The following is a 14,871-nucleotide window of genomic DNA, read 5'->3' as shown; positions in this document are numbered from 1 at the left end:
ATAATAGAACTAATACTGAAGTAAGTGTGTTTAGGCAATAAAAGAGAATAATGTACTTTTAGGTATTAATTTTTACAGTATTAAAATATGCCGGACAAAATAAAATATATTCTAACGGCTAATTAATCATAAGAAATTAGGGATTGAGATTAAAAGATCTAATACAGAGAAAAAACATTAATAATAAGATTCAAAATTATTTCATAAAGCCCCCAGGCTGAGCTTAAAATACATTCAAAATTCGAAATTATGAAAATATTTTCAAAAAAAAAAAAATCTATATTATTGAAATGAAATGGCAGGTAAACAAGAATACGGCAAGTACTTTGGCCAAAATTGAAATCAGAATCACTTCCAAAACTTGAAATGAAATATTTCATAATCGAAAAAATAAATATAAATAGAAGATTTGGGGAAAAAATAAAAAAAGCTGATATTGCTTCAATCCAAAGAAGATGCCTCGTTTGAATTCAAAACAGGAAATGCAGAGACCATCAGCAATAAAGAAGTTGAACGAGAATCACAAGTATAAACTTACGACCCATAGACACCAAAAGTAAACTAAGAAGACCACATCACTTCAAGCTCTTATGGAGGAAACAAAACTACTTCCCTATATTCTTATATTCTATAACTTTAATCAACGCTGCGCTGCACTGCACTTCACTTGTAATAATGGTTGGAACCTGCAAATGAAGCAGTGCCCCCCATCCCCATTCTGATGACTGCTTCCATTACACTAACACGGTTGATGTTGACCAAATCAATTAAGACTCAACGTTGGAACGAAACGGAATAGGAACCGGTGTTTGGATCTTTGACAGCTTTGAAGTTGTCAACACTCATCCCAAAGCGGCCCAATAAAGAGTTGCCCATTTCTTTCAGCTTCCCTGCTCACAAGACCAATTTATAATACAGTTTAACTTCTGTTAATAACACAAGCCATGAAGTGTGCACATTAGAAGCATGCAAATTTTAGTTGAAGCATAAAATACTTGGATTATAAAATTCTATGAAGCATCCAATATCTAGATGAGCATCGGCATAAATCAACTATATAAAATTCTTTTTGAAAGGTAAAATCAACCATATACAATTCAAGTGTCAATATACAGAGAATAAATCCAAAGCAAAACATCTGAGATAAATACATAAGAAGTGCAAACAAAAAGCACCAGATATTCATAGGCAAGAACGGATGCTCACAAAAACTTGCGCATCCGAAAATCTCATGCTACTTTCAATTCTTTTACATTTAGGCTGCGTTTGGATGTGGAGCTGAGCTGAGTTGAGTTTTTTTTATTAATAGTAGTGAGTTGAATAGTAAAGAAAATTATGTAAGACCCATCTAAACTGAGTTTAAAGTGTGTTTGGATGTTAAGATGAGTTTAATATTTTTTATAGGAAATTGAAAAAGGTTGTGGGTCCCACGTATAAAGATGTTTTAAGTTGAAAAAAATTGTGAGTCCCATGTGTAAGAAGGTTTTGAGTTGGGATGAGTTTAGTAATTTGAGAGTTGAGTGTTTGGATGTTAGACTCAACTTAAAATTAGACTGAACTCAACTGAGTTCAGTAACCAAATGAAGCCTTAAGGCCCTCGGCAAAGAGTGTGTTTTTGTGCGTGTTTATGTTTAAGATATTGGTGGGGGCATTTCACCAATATCTTGCCTAGGTGAAACAGGCAAATCTGGTACAAAAGGACATCGCTTACAAGTTGCCAAAAGAACACCAAAAAAAAAAATCCTTTTTCAGATCCAAGGAGAAGATGCTAGAAGTCAAGTGATAAAAGACAAGAAAGAAGAAATCACAAAGAACATTTACTATGCTTACCAATCATCTCTTCCTTCATCTTTTCTCGCTTTTCTTCAGCCAATGGCTCCAAGCGGTGTATGGTTTTCCTAGCTTGGTCATTTGAAGGATCCAATTCCAAGATTTTTTTCAAATCTACAAGTCAATTTGAGAACAAAATCAGTTAGAAACTTCCATCATGTCAGCAAGCTGTTCAGAACTACGCTACATAATCAAAGACAACAAAGGAAAGCAATTAATAATTATAATATCAAGCAACAAACCAAGGATTTAAATATTATAGTAAATCCAAACTTACCAACAATAGCCTCCTCAAAGCGTTCAAGCTTTTCATAAGCCTCTCCTCTCCTTATCAACGCTTTCATATATGTAGGATTTAGTTCTAATGCTTTTGTGCATTCCTTGATTGTTTCATCATATTTTCCCTATATGCAAATAAATAAATTAAAAAGCTCTGTAAAATCAAAAAATCAAAAGTCTGTAAAACTTGAGTACAGAAAACAGACAAATGAACAATGGAAAACCCATTAGTTCGGATGAAATGAAGCACATCTATTCAAAGTAAATTGACATTTTGTATTCCATAGCCCACTACAACAATTTGCTTTTGACTGAAGATAATAAAGCATTATGTGGCACCGCTCCATCTTGAAAAGATCTCCCCTTTCCATACTTGGGTCACAATTTTTTTTTGCAAGTAAAAAATTTTATTAGAAAGTGCAAAAGGCCGAACCCTAGTGCAAAAAATGCATATAAGAGAGATACCTGTCTAGAAGGAAAAAAAGATACTAGAAAATCATGGAAGTAAATTCCATTAAAATCTATAGACTGTCCAGAGGAAGAGTGTATTGAAAAAGAAAGTTTTGAACTCGTCCAGCTCAGAAATACACTACTTAGGTCACGGTTAGAAGACAATTGCATCCCAAAATATATTACATGGCTCATAAGCTCTCTATCAAATATTATAGCTCTATCATTGCACCAATTACTGTGTGCCTAAAGAAATCACTATGTCTCATAACGACTTTGTTCCTTCAGTGAAAAGGAGGCATGGAAGTAATTAAATCTACAGACAAATATATTTTCAGGCATGCAAAATTGAGTGCATACTTGCAGCAATACAGCTCTGTTATCAAGCACCTGTAGGAGTGACTTGCCACCCCAACTCAGATCAAAAGATTTAGGTTAGGTTTGGATAGTGAGTTGAGATGAAAGTTGAATAAAATATTATTAGAATATGATTTTTTTTTTCTTTTTTATCGGTAATATTTTCTAGCAATATTTTATTTAACTTTTAACTTTAATCTCATTTCATTGGTACAAATGCTAGGTAGACCAATATTTCTCTTTTTCTAATATACAAAGAAACAAGTTAAAAAAATGTTAATTAAAACACTTATTTTTTAATATTATTAATGTCTTGGGATTTAAAAAAATTGAATTGTTTATTGTAATTTTGTGTGGGACATTGTGAAAATTGCAGTGATGAGATAAGATGAGTTGAGAGCCCCTCTCAATCCAAACCAAGCTTAATGCCCCTTTCGAATATTCAAAGTGCGAGCATGGAAGTATTTAGACTCATGACACTTGGTAGGAAAGCTACCTTGATCTGTCTTTGGCTTTGGTTTGTTATGCTCAGCAGCCCCAACAAACAATTCTATGGCTGTACAAATGAGAGTTTTTGAAGAGCTAAAGAAATAGCATGGCAGTTAATTCATTTGCCAAGCACTCTGACTTCAGTCTCCAAGATGGGTATCAATTATATGGCAAGATTGGTTTACCAAACACTTCCATACACGACTTTGTTGTCGGAGAATCCAGCAATTTGGATGAGATAGGATGGCTTCCATGGGAGAAAATTAGATTATGTTGGCAAGGACTTCAAAGAGATATTGAGAAAATTATTTGGCATTGTCATATAATAAAATTTCTAAAGGACAAGCAGAAAAATGCACAGTACACTCCACATCCAAAACCTCAAACGCCTTGGTAAGATTTTTTATTATGATTTTTTGTTTCGGACTCCTAATGGCAGTCAGAGGGTTTGACTCAATTCTCAAGGTGGTGGATAGATTTTTCCAAAATCAATCATATAACTCTTTTTTTATTTTTATAAAAACTCAAAACTATTGCTATGAACAAAGTATACATATAGGTGCCAGCACTTGATATCTCAATTGTCAATTGATGTTTCGGTCCCGCATAATATTCTTTTTCTTTTATTTCGTAAAATATCAAATATGGGCTTTCTGAAATTTTATCTCGGTAAGTTTAAAGTTCATAAAAAAATCTCAGTGAAGATTAAAGAAGATAAATGTAGGATTACATAAATATCACTCTATCATTAGAAAGAACAACATACCAGTTTCAGAAAACATATTGCACGATTTGCATGGCATATGGAACTAAATTCCACAGAGGAGGCCATGGCTGGCACGAATTGTAAAGCAAGTTCATATTGTAATAATGCTTCCTCATACTGCCCATTTCCAAACAGCTTATTTCCTTGCAATTTCGACTCATTTGCTTGCGCTAAGGCCTTCTGCTTTAATGCAAGATAAAATAAATATTCAGATATTTCATGGCAGTACAAAGGTAGATATAGCCATCAAAAGCAGATTCCATATTTAGTAATTAGCACTGAATATATATATATACACTCAATAAATACATTAAAACATTAATAGAAAAAGGAATTCAAGGTAAAAGTTTGGCCACTTCACCTGAGTAATACTAAATAAGCAACCAAAATAATCACAAGAAAGAACTATATGTGCAAACTAAGATATCCGTAAAGATGCTCCTCGACTCGAGACATAATCTCCCTGGAGGTTATGCCCTAAAGGTCTGACACAGTCATAAAACTCCCATCCCTGATTGTTACATAGATCTTGTGCCTAATGAGTTTTCTATTCCATGACTCACGATAGGTATTTGTTTTTGACTGAAGAGAAGAAAGCATTGTATGGTACTCCTCAATCTTCAAAATATCTCTACTTCTATACTTAGCTTACAGTTAGAAGATGAGTACAACTTAAATACATTAATACCAGCTCCTTATCAAGGATTAAATTGCTAGACATTTCGAAGAGTTGCTTTCAGAACCATTTGATTGGAGGCCTAGACTAGATGGTCTATCTTTTGAGGCAATTGATCAGACAAGTATGATCTGGCTTGAGAGTTATTTTGAAGAGGAAGAGGTACATTAAGTAGTTAGAAAAATGAATAGAGACAAAGCTCCGGGCCCTAATGGTTATACTATGGAATTTTTTCATACTTGTTGGGAGGTGGTGAAAGAGGATATTATGAAGGTTTTTCACAAGTTCTTCGCTTTTGGATGTTTGAGAAGAGTTTTAATTCTACATTCATTGCACTTGTTCCCAAAAAGGTTGGTGCAATGGAGGTGAAGGACTTCCGTCCTATTAGTCTTGTCTATGGTATGTACAAGATAATTTCAAAAGTTCTTGTTAATAGGATGAGCTTGGTCAGGGATAGAATCATTTCTAAGTCTCAAAATGCATTTATAAGAGGAAGACAACTATTAGATTCGGTCCCCATCGCTAATGAATGCTTGGACAGCAGGACTAAGTCAAGAGTTCCGGGTATTTTGTGTAAATTAGAATGGAGGAGGCTTATGATCATGTTAATTGGAAATTCCTATTTTACTTGTTGAGGAGATGTGGTTTTGGGGAGAGATGGAGGTTGTGGATTAGGCATTGTGTGTCAACGGTTTGATTCTCAATTTTCGTGAATGGTGACCCTATGGGATTCTTCAACAGGTCGCGGGGGTTGAGACAAGAAGATCCATTATCACTCCTCTTATTTGTTATTGTTGTGGAGGCTCTTAATAGAATGTGGTCGGCTTCAGTTGGGTAACGTTTGCGATGTAAGGGGTCTGGCCAATTTATTGGGTTGTGTGGTTTCTTTGTTGCCTACGAAGTATCTTGATCTTCCGTTGGGAGCACCATTCAAAGCCAAGAATATTTGAGATGAGGTGCTAGAGAAGATAGAGCGAATGCTGGCTGGTGGAAAAGGTTGTATTTGTCTAAAAGGGGTCGGGTTACCTTAATAAAGAGAACGCTTTCGAACCTTCCCACATATTTCTTATCATTATTTCCTCTCCCAACTAGTTTTTCATTGCAGATGGAGAAGCGCTAACAAGATCTTTTGTGGAGTGGACTCGGCAAGGAGTTTAAGGTTCATTTAGTGGGTTGGGACAAGGTTTGCTCCCCATTGAGGGGTGGCGGGTTGGGGGTTCGCAATTTGAGGGTCTTCAACAAGGCTCTCTTAGGGAAATGGATGTGGAAATATAATTATGAAAGGGAAGTATTATGAAGATTGTGATTGATATTAAGTACGGGAGTACAGGGGGTTAGTGTTCTAATGAAGTTAGGGGGGCATATACTTATCAAAAAAAAAAAAATGAAGTTAGGGGGGCATATGGAGTGGGGTTATGGAAACATATCTGGAAAGGTTGGGGGTCCTTCTCTAGCCACACTAGGCTGATTATGGGGGATGGTACTAGAATTAGTTTTTGGCATGATGTTTGGGTTGGAGATATGGCTCTTAAAGATGCTTGTCCTTTTATTTTCATAATTGCAAGGGAACATGATGCTTTCGTGGCTGATTTGAGGGAAATTACTAATGGCTCACAACAGTGGAATGCTAGTTTCATTAAGGAGGCACATGATTGGGAGGTTGGCGTCTTTGCTGATATTTTTAACTTGCTGGAACTGGTGATACAGTGGTGGATAAGTTTGTTTGGACTCCTCCTTGTAAAGGAAATTTTTCTGTACGCTCTTTCTATGAGGTTCTTACTACTCAAGTTAGTAATCACTTTCCTTGGAAGAGCATTTTGGAGGAGTAAAGCACCTCTTGAGGCTGCTTTTTTGTTTGGACTGCATCCTTAGGGAAGATCCTGACCATTGAAAACCCAAGGAAACATGGATTTATCCTTATTGATTGGTGCTGTATGTGCAAAAATAGTGGCGAAACAGTGGATCATTTACTTCTACATTTTGAGTTTGCTAGGGCCTCATGGAATTACTTTTTCAACAAAATGGGATTAGCATGGGTTATGCCAGGGAGAGTGGTTGATCTACTAGCTAGTTGGGGAGGGATCAAGGGGATACCCCAGATTGTAGTTGTCTGGAAGATGGCTCCCATTTGTCTACTTTGGCTTTTTGAGGATAATGAGCGCTCCATGGAAGAGTTTGGGAATTTTTTCTGGAAGACTTTGTTTTTGTGGGCCATTGCTCTAGATTTGAATGGCCTCAGCTTCCATGATTTCCTTGTAACTGTTTCTAGTTCTTAAATAGGTGTATTCACATGTATACTTCCAGTGTACCTGGGCTATGCCTACTTTCTTTATCAATGAAATAATTTATTACTTATCAAAAAAAAGAAATTTTGAGGATCGAGAGCGCTCTTTGAAAGAGTTTATGAGTTTTTTCTAAAAGACTTTATTTATGTGGGCCAATGTTATAGACTTTAATGGTCTCAACTTTCATGATTTTCTTGTATCCATTTCTAGTTCCTAACTAGGTGTAATCTCATGTATACTTGGGCTATGCCTATTTCAATATCAATAAAATATCTTCTTACTAGTCAAAAAAAAAAAAAAAATCAGCTCCTTTGCTGCAAAATATTATGAAGCTATTTTGGTGCACACCTTTTAGGAACTAGCTCTCAAAATAGACAAGGTTATTTCCCATGAAAGAAAAAATTACGCGTTTAATGCATAAAACACAAAATATGAAATCATAATTATAGAAATATCACTGGCAATCACATAATAACCTAACCTGGAAAATTCATAAAGTCCAAAAGACAAGAAGATCAAATAACTATTACCAAAGCATAACCAATTGAAAGGAAAAGGTTCTCATTTCTAACAACTACAATAAGAATTCGAATTGAACTTTTTTTATTATTGGCACCGGGTGTCGAAGAACAAAGTCCGGACTAATCCCGAGGTGCACAATTCGAATTGAACATTTTAAAATATACAAAAAATATAAACTTCTAAGACAGATAAATCGAGTAGCAAAACACGAAGAAACCTGTTTCCGGTCGTCGTCGTTCAGTGTGCCTTCGGATTGGGCTTGTGGAGCAACGGTCTGGTCTTCTAGCTCCCCTTGTGCCTGTTGTTGCTCTCCAATTTTCCTTGCTTCTCCTCCATCATTGTTGTAGTCTTCGTCGTCGCCGTCGCTGGGAAGCTCGGCATCGCTGGCGGTCTCGAAGCCATCGGAGGCGTCCCTGTTGGCACTCGCCGAAGTGGATGCTGATCTCGATTTTGATTTCGATTTTGGTGGATTGACGTTGTTGGTCTCATCCACTTCTATCACCACCATTTTCGGCAATACACTGAAGTAAATACACCCAACCTAATTTGTTGCGATTGGCGTCTGCTCGGATCAAAAGCTTAATAGAAGATATGGATGATCAAAAGCGATTTTGAGAGGGAAGCGAGATTCAGCGTTACACGTCTACTACCACGGGCATAGGAGAGGAAGACAAAGGTGGAGTCTTGGAGGTTCTGCTGGTTCGTGCGAATGAAGGGACCGAAGGAAGAAGATCCTAGAAGCCAAGTGTTTGAGGCTTTGAGCTGGGTCAGATGGGCTTGGGGAGAAGGGAATCACGCTAGGTTATGTCCGTGGGTCACCAGCGGCCAACGGGCATCTTCTCATTGCTATAGTATTTTTATTTCATTTACAATATGGGCCGTAGGCCATTGTAAAGGTAGTTAAGTCTTTCTACTGTTTTTAATATATTCTTGTAAGCAGACGGTTATTGGGCATATCTAGAAAATTCCTGTATTCTCATACTGTTTGGAGGAGCTCTCCCTATCAATTTCAATACAATCTTGCAATTACTCATGCTGGATCAGCTAACTGCGGCTAGGGCAGGTTTGGAATACAAGATAAAATATAAAATTCTCATCTCATCTTATCATTATATCTTTTTCAAATCTACATACAAAATATAATAAACACTTCAATTTTTTCAAATCCAAATACATCTTTTTCAAATTCCAAAACAATAATAATATTAAAACATAATATTTTAAATTTCAAAACAAAACACAAAATTCTTATCTCACCCCCCAAATCTGCCATAAGGGAGAGGTAAAAGAGAATCAGAACAAAGTGAACAATGGCATTTGAAGGAGATGAGAGTTTCGGTAATCAGGTAAATATGAAACGACACCGTTTCAAAGCAGGTATACATGTATGGGATCATTAGTTTTCTGTTATCAGGTATTACTCGAGCCAAACCGAATTATTCAGAAACAAACCGAAATTGTTACACTTCTGACCCACTATGTTTCGGTCGGTTAATTTGATTGGGAATAATTTATTTGGTTACACAAACCAAATCATCTCATCTTATCTAATCATTATAATTTTTTCAAAATTTTATACAAAATATAATAAACAATTCAACTTTTTCAAATCTCAAAATAAATATAATTATAAATATAATATTAAAAAATTATATTTTAATAATATTTTATTTAACTTTCATCTTATCTCATCTGTATAACCAAACAAGACCTAAAATTTTGGGCCGGGTCGGAATGATGATTACATAAAATTTAAAAATTTAAAATTGAAATATATTTATTTAGATGAGATGAGATAATTTGGGAAAACAAAGCAGGCCTAAACGCAACAATTTACGAGTGATAATTTGTATGTGTTTATATAATTTGTGTCGTGCCAAATAAAATAGAATTCCAATAATCCGATTCATAAATATATAATATTACAATATTTATTACTTTTTTAAAAATATTATATATATTATTTTTATTATATTAATACATAATATATAATCTATTTTAAACATCTATTTCTCTCTTATTTGAAACCTCCAAATTATTTCCCAAATACAAGGGAACCTTGATCCACCCAAACATTTAATTTAATTTAATTAGTAAGATTTCATTTTTTTTAGCATAAACTACTTATGAAAAATATATTTTATGAACATAAACTTATGAATAATTTAAAATGATGGAACTAATATTGAAGTAAGTGTGTTTAGGAAATAAAAGAGAATAATGTTCTTTTAGGTATTAATTTTTACGGAGGTAAAATGATGCCGGATAAAATAAGAATTATTCTAACAGCTAATTAATCATAAGAAATTAGGGATTGAGAATAAGAAAAATATCTAATACACAAAAGAAGAAAAAAAACTCTAGAAAATATTGATAAATAATTAAATTTGAAATTATTTCATAAAACCCTTAAATACAATCAAAATTCGAAATTATGAAAATATTTTCAAAAATAAAAAATCTAAATTATTGCATGAAATTAAATACTTAAGTAAACGAGAATTCTGTAAAAACTTTGGCCAAAATTGAAATCAGATTCACGGCCAAAATTTAAAATGAAATATTTTCTACGAGGACAAAAATGAATTTAAATAAAAGATTTGAAAAAAAAAAACTGATATTACCTCAATCCATAGAAGATTAAACTTTTCTTACCATATTTGTGTAGATTCACTTCATAGTTCAACACAATAATGTAAAATTTGGAGATTTGCATCATAAAACCTGTCATTAAATTTAGAAACAGTGGTGTAGATTTTAAAAAACCAATTGATAGTAGTGGTGCGTATTTCTGCAAAGAAAAAGTCTAAGGTTGCGTTTGGATGTTGAAGTGAGTTGAGTTGAGTTGAGTTGAGTTGAGATAATAAAATATTGTTAGAATATTATTTTTTATTATTATTATTATTTTGAGATTTGAAAAAGTTGAATTGTTTATTATATTTTGTATTGGAATTTGAAAAAGTTGTAATGATGAGTTGAGATGAGTTGAGAGGATTTTTGGTTCCAAACGAAGCCTAAAGTTAGGCATACTGGGGTAGCCCCATGCACGCCATCCAACGTGTATTAATGAAACAGTGTATTTCATGCCAGCCTCTTTGCCTCCATCCTCTTTTCACGTGAAGAACCTTTATTTCCCTCTCCATTACAGAACCCTAAGCCCTTTCAAGATCGCGTCCCTCTGAATCTCGCTTCCTCTCAAGATTACTTCTACTGGTAGAATATGATTTCTGATGTCATGGATCGAGTCCGACTTTCGTTCACCAGCGTCGTGCATGTTCATCTGATCCATGATTTCTCTCTCCCTCTAACTCTTACTTTATGTGATGTAATATTTTCTTAGGCTTCGGTTATTTTCAGAAAGGGAAATACTCCAGTCACAAAAAGATTACACAAAAGTAATCTCGTGGCTTGATGTAGTTCGTCAGATTATAAAATTACTTTTATTGTAAAGTAGATCTAACAGATCAGATAAAACCACGTCCTATTGTGGAATTATTTTTGTGTAATTTCTTTGTAGATGTAACAGTCCTCTTTCAGAAAACATTTCATCTAATCCCATCTCATCTCATCATTATAATTTTTCCAACTTTCAATATAAAATAAAATAAACAATTCAACTTTTTCAAATTTAAAAAAATAATAATATTAAAAAATATATTCTAACAATATTTTATTCAACTTTTTAATTTTAATATCAACTCATCTCATCTGCAAAAACATACAAAAGCTTAAATTAATTTGTTAGTTTCGAAATGTTTGGTATCTCATTAAACTCGAAATATGACTTTGATTTTCCGATGGTTCTCCAAATCCAAGAGCATTTTGATTTCACAACGCAGATTTGAGTTTTACCCATTCTACGTTGCATGGGGCATGATTTTGTTGTTCTCCATTCAAATCTCAAGTACCCATCCGGGCGTCTACACATGTTGTGTGCCTCTCTTAGGCAATATGTAGATATAGAGTTGATTATCTTACATCAGTTGTTGTATTCTTGAATTGGTATTGCATTTTTCTCATTACCCTTAGAAATTAATCACCTGCTATAAAAATTGAAGGCACACTAAAAAAAGGTTATTAGACCTTCTCTTGTTACTTCCATGCATAAGTTTAAGTTCAATGGCTTTTAGGGACGTTTGGATGCTCCAAGTTTTCATAATTAGTGTAGAAATATCTGTGGAAAGGATAAGAACCCCAGCCCAGCGGGTCATAAGAAGCCCATCCCACAACCAAGAGATCCATTTGACCCAACCGAAAGGCCCACGAGGTGGTAGAACAGAGATTGAGGGAAACTGACATGGAAAAATGAAGAGGTACTGACAAGGTTGACAAGGGTTGACACGCACAAACATGTTACACCTCAGGCACTCATGAGTTGCAGATGCGGATGCTAGAAGGCGTGCAGGAGAAGCAACAATGACCCGTGCCCTGAGGGGAGAAAAGTGGGCGTCGCCAGCACTGACCGAGAAGTCGTCGAAGTGTTAGTCAGGAACCCGCATCGCATTAATTACTTTTCTCCAATATGCCACATCGCATTAAATGCTTCAAGCAGCCAGAGTATGAAAGTGATGGGACTACCCCCTGACAACACATGCAAGTTTCTCTCCCCACACCTCCAATAAAAAGCTTACCACAAGGTACATTTAGAATTATGCAAAAAATTCCATTAACAACACCATTAAAGAAAGCTTACTTAGGCATCAGAGGGTCGCCGGACCATTCTTGAGCCTCATCTGAATTTGTGTTTGTGTAGGAGAGGGATCCAACCCTCTAGTTGTCCGAGGAGACTCGATTATACGTACAAAATACGTCCAAAACAGTGGCATCATCCGTGAGATTTTATTTCCTATCAACTTAACGTGTGCTTCATAGGCTGGCAACAACTCGTTCTCAGACAACCCGAGGCCTAGAGGTCTCATCAGGAACCATGGACGCACATTTAACAAAGAAGGATGAGTTGGTGAAGAGGTTGATTGTGCAAGGGAAGCGCTCCAGAAAGAAAATGAGGTTTTATGAGAAGGCTCCCACATATCAGCAAAAGACCTGGAGCCAACCCACAACCAAGAAGGGGAGTCGCACAAAGTAGCCATGGTGTATGACGAGGAAGATAAGAGGAGAATGCGGCACGATCTCCAGGAACTCCAAAATAAGTACCAGGAGATGGGCAAGAGAGTGGGGGCATCCTCCTCTGTGGACTAGATGCTCACTAGCACCCGCTTACCCTATAGCGTAAACGTGATGGCAGTGCATATGACGGGTCCAAAGATCCTTTGGAGCACCTGGACATTTTCAGAGCGCATATGACCCTACACGAGTTTCAAGGCGAGATCGCTTGTCGGACTTTCCCCCCAACCCTAAAAGGTGCAGCGCGAGCTTGGTTTGTATCCTTGGCACCAAATTCCATTCGCCACTTTGAGGATCTATCGCGCCTTTTCCTCACACAATTCATGGCTAGTTGAAAGAGGTGACAATCGGCTGCTTACCTCTTGACGGTTAAGCAACAAGAAGACGAAAGCTTGTAGTCTTATATGTTCATGTTCAACAAAGAACGCATGATGACAAATGATCAGGACGAGAAATTTACACTTGCCGCCCTCCTGGGCGGCATATAGCCTTGAAGCCCCTTCATGGCGAAGTTAGCGCTCAAGACACCTGAGACATTGAGATAGTTTATGGACCAAGCTTACGAGTTCATCAACGCTGAAGACACCCTTCGGGCATTGAGTGCCTCGAGAAAAATGAAGATGGAACAGGCCGACAAAAAGGCCAAAGCCCCAGCCCAGACGAAGCTAGTGGATAAGAGGGGGCCAGGTTGACAAGAGCGTAGGCACGAGCTACCTTCATCAACAAAAGATACTGGTCCTCGCCACGACCGACCAGCATTGATGATAGAAGAAGGAACCACCCTGCTTGGGAAACAAAAGCACGAGAAAAAGAAGGCTGCTATTGTCGTTTTCGCAGGACTTCCACCCAGAGCACAACAGAATGCAGAACCCTAAATGAAAGGAGGGGGAATTGCCGTGGGTAAGTAGGCAAAACCGGCGGGATAAGCAGGAGCAGAGCCAAGGCAGGTATGACTGAATAAGGAGAAATGAGAGCCCGAGAAGGCAAGAAGGGTGAGGGGTTCAGCAAGACCGATCATGAACCCCCCACATCAAGGTCCTCCTCCGGTCAAAATCAGGACCATCACTAGAGGGTTTGTAGGGGGAGGATCCACTTTTTCTAGTAGAAAAGTGCACGTGAGAAGGGCCCGCTTTCAAGAAATATATGTGGCAAAACAGACCTATAAGGAAGAATGAAGCAGCCCTGTTAATCATGTGTCGAGGAGCCTCCACCCTCACGATGACAGGTTGGTGGTCACCATGCTGGTAGCCAATTTCACCCTTCGGAGGATTCTCATCTACAATGGCAACTTGGCAGATAGACTCTTTTGGGAGGTCTTCAGTCACATGAGTATCAATCTGGCTCCCCTGCAGCCAGCGCCCATGTCGCTAAAGGGGCTCACAGGAGACATGGTCTAGCCTGTGGGCATCATCACCCTTTTGGTGTTGGCAAGAGAACACCCACACACTTCTTCCACTATGGCAGATTTTATAATGGTAAAAGCCACCTCGTCCTACAATGTCATTCTAGGGCGACCAACACTAAACAGATTGAGGGCAGTGACGTCCACCCACTATTTGAAGATGAAGTTTCCCACTGCGACAAGAGTAGGGGAAGTCAAAAGAGAACAAGTATTAGCTCGAGAATGTTACGTGCAAGAGCTAAAGCCCACCAATGAGCATTCATGCGATAAAGCCTGCTAGACAAGGGAATGATGACCTCCCATGGCCTCCCTAACTTGTCTTGGAAGAGGAAGAAGTCAAGGACAAACAAGCGCTAATGCATGCTGAGCCAAACGAGCTCGAATCCACATCTTCGACGATCGACCGGGGGCCACGGTTAAGATAGGCGAAAGCTTAGAACCTAATATGCGACAGGTCATGAGACAGTTGCTGGCCGAGCATTGAGATGTATTTGCATGGATCCACAAAGACATGCCCATGATTGATCTCGACATCATCCAACACAAGTTGTGTGTGGATCTTGAAGCAAGGAAAATCAGACAGAAGCGCCATAGTTTCAACACAGAAAAATGCGCTACTATCGCCGAGGAGGTAGACTGCCTCTTGGCCACAGGGTTCATTCAGGAAGCCCACTACCCTGGGTGGTTGTCC

At 37.2% G+C, this 14,871-nt stretch overlaps 1 protein-coding gene across 2 annotated transcripts; it reads right to left on the bottom strand.

Annotated features, from left to right (window-relative positions):
- Window positions 1-408: 408 nt before the first annotated feature.
- LOC108990019 (tetratricopeptide repeat protein 1) lies at window positions 409-8,431 on the bottom strand. 2 transcript variants are annotated; one of them, XM_018963857.2, is made up of 5 exons: window positions 7,872-8,431; window positions 4,172-4,354; window positions 2,108-2,234; window positions 1,831-1,944; window positions 409-890 (listed from the first exon to the last, which is right to left on the bottom strand). In XM_018963857.2, the coding sequence occupies exons 1-5, from the start codon at window positions 8,160-8,162 to the stop codon at window positions 775-777; spliced, it is 831 nt and encodes a 276-aa protein (XP_018819402.1). In that variant the 5' UTR covers window positions 8,163-8,431; the 3' UTR covers window positions 409-774. The 2 variants fall into 2 exon arrangements, with proteins under 2 accessions (XP_018819402.1, XP_018819404.1); XM_018963859.2 differs by having other exon boundaries at window positions 4,172-4,351; window positions 7,872-8,427.
- Between the last annotated feature and the right edge of the window lie 6,440 nt (window positions 8,432-14,871).

This window comes from Juglans regia, chromosome 4, assembly GCF_001411555.2.
Source record: "Juglans regia cultivar Chandler chromosome 4, Walnut 2.0, whole genome shotgun sequence".
Lineage (NCBI taxonomy): Eukaryota > Viridiplantae > Streptophyta > Magnoliopsida > Fagales > Juglandaceae > Juglans > Juglans regia.
The sequence above is the reverse complement of the archived record's forward strand: the minus strand, read 5'-3'. Positions and strand labels throughout refer to the sequence as shown.

Excerpts from the sequence above, each read along its gene's own strand:
- LOC108990019 (XM_018963857.2), bottom strand. The coding sequence starts at position 8,162 with ATGGTGGTGATAGAAGTGGATGAGACCAACAACGTCAATCCACCAAAA. Across the intron at positions 1,945-2,107 it reads CTTTGAGGAGGCTATTGTTG|ATTTGAAAAAAATCTTGGAA; the intron begins GTAAGTTTGGAT and ends ATTGACTTGTAG. Across the intron at positions 891-1,830 it reads GATGAAGGAAGAGATGATTG|GGAAGCTGAAAGAAATGGGC; the intron begins GTAAGCATAGTA and ends TCTTGTGAGCAG.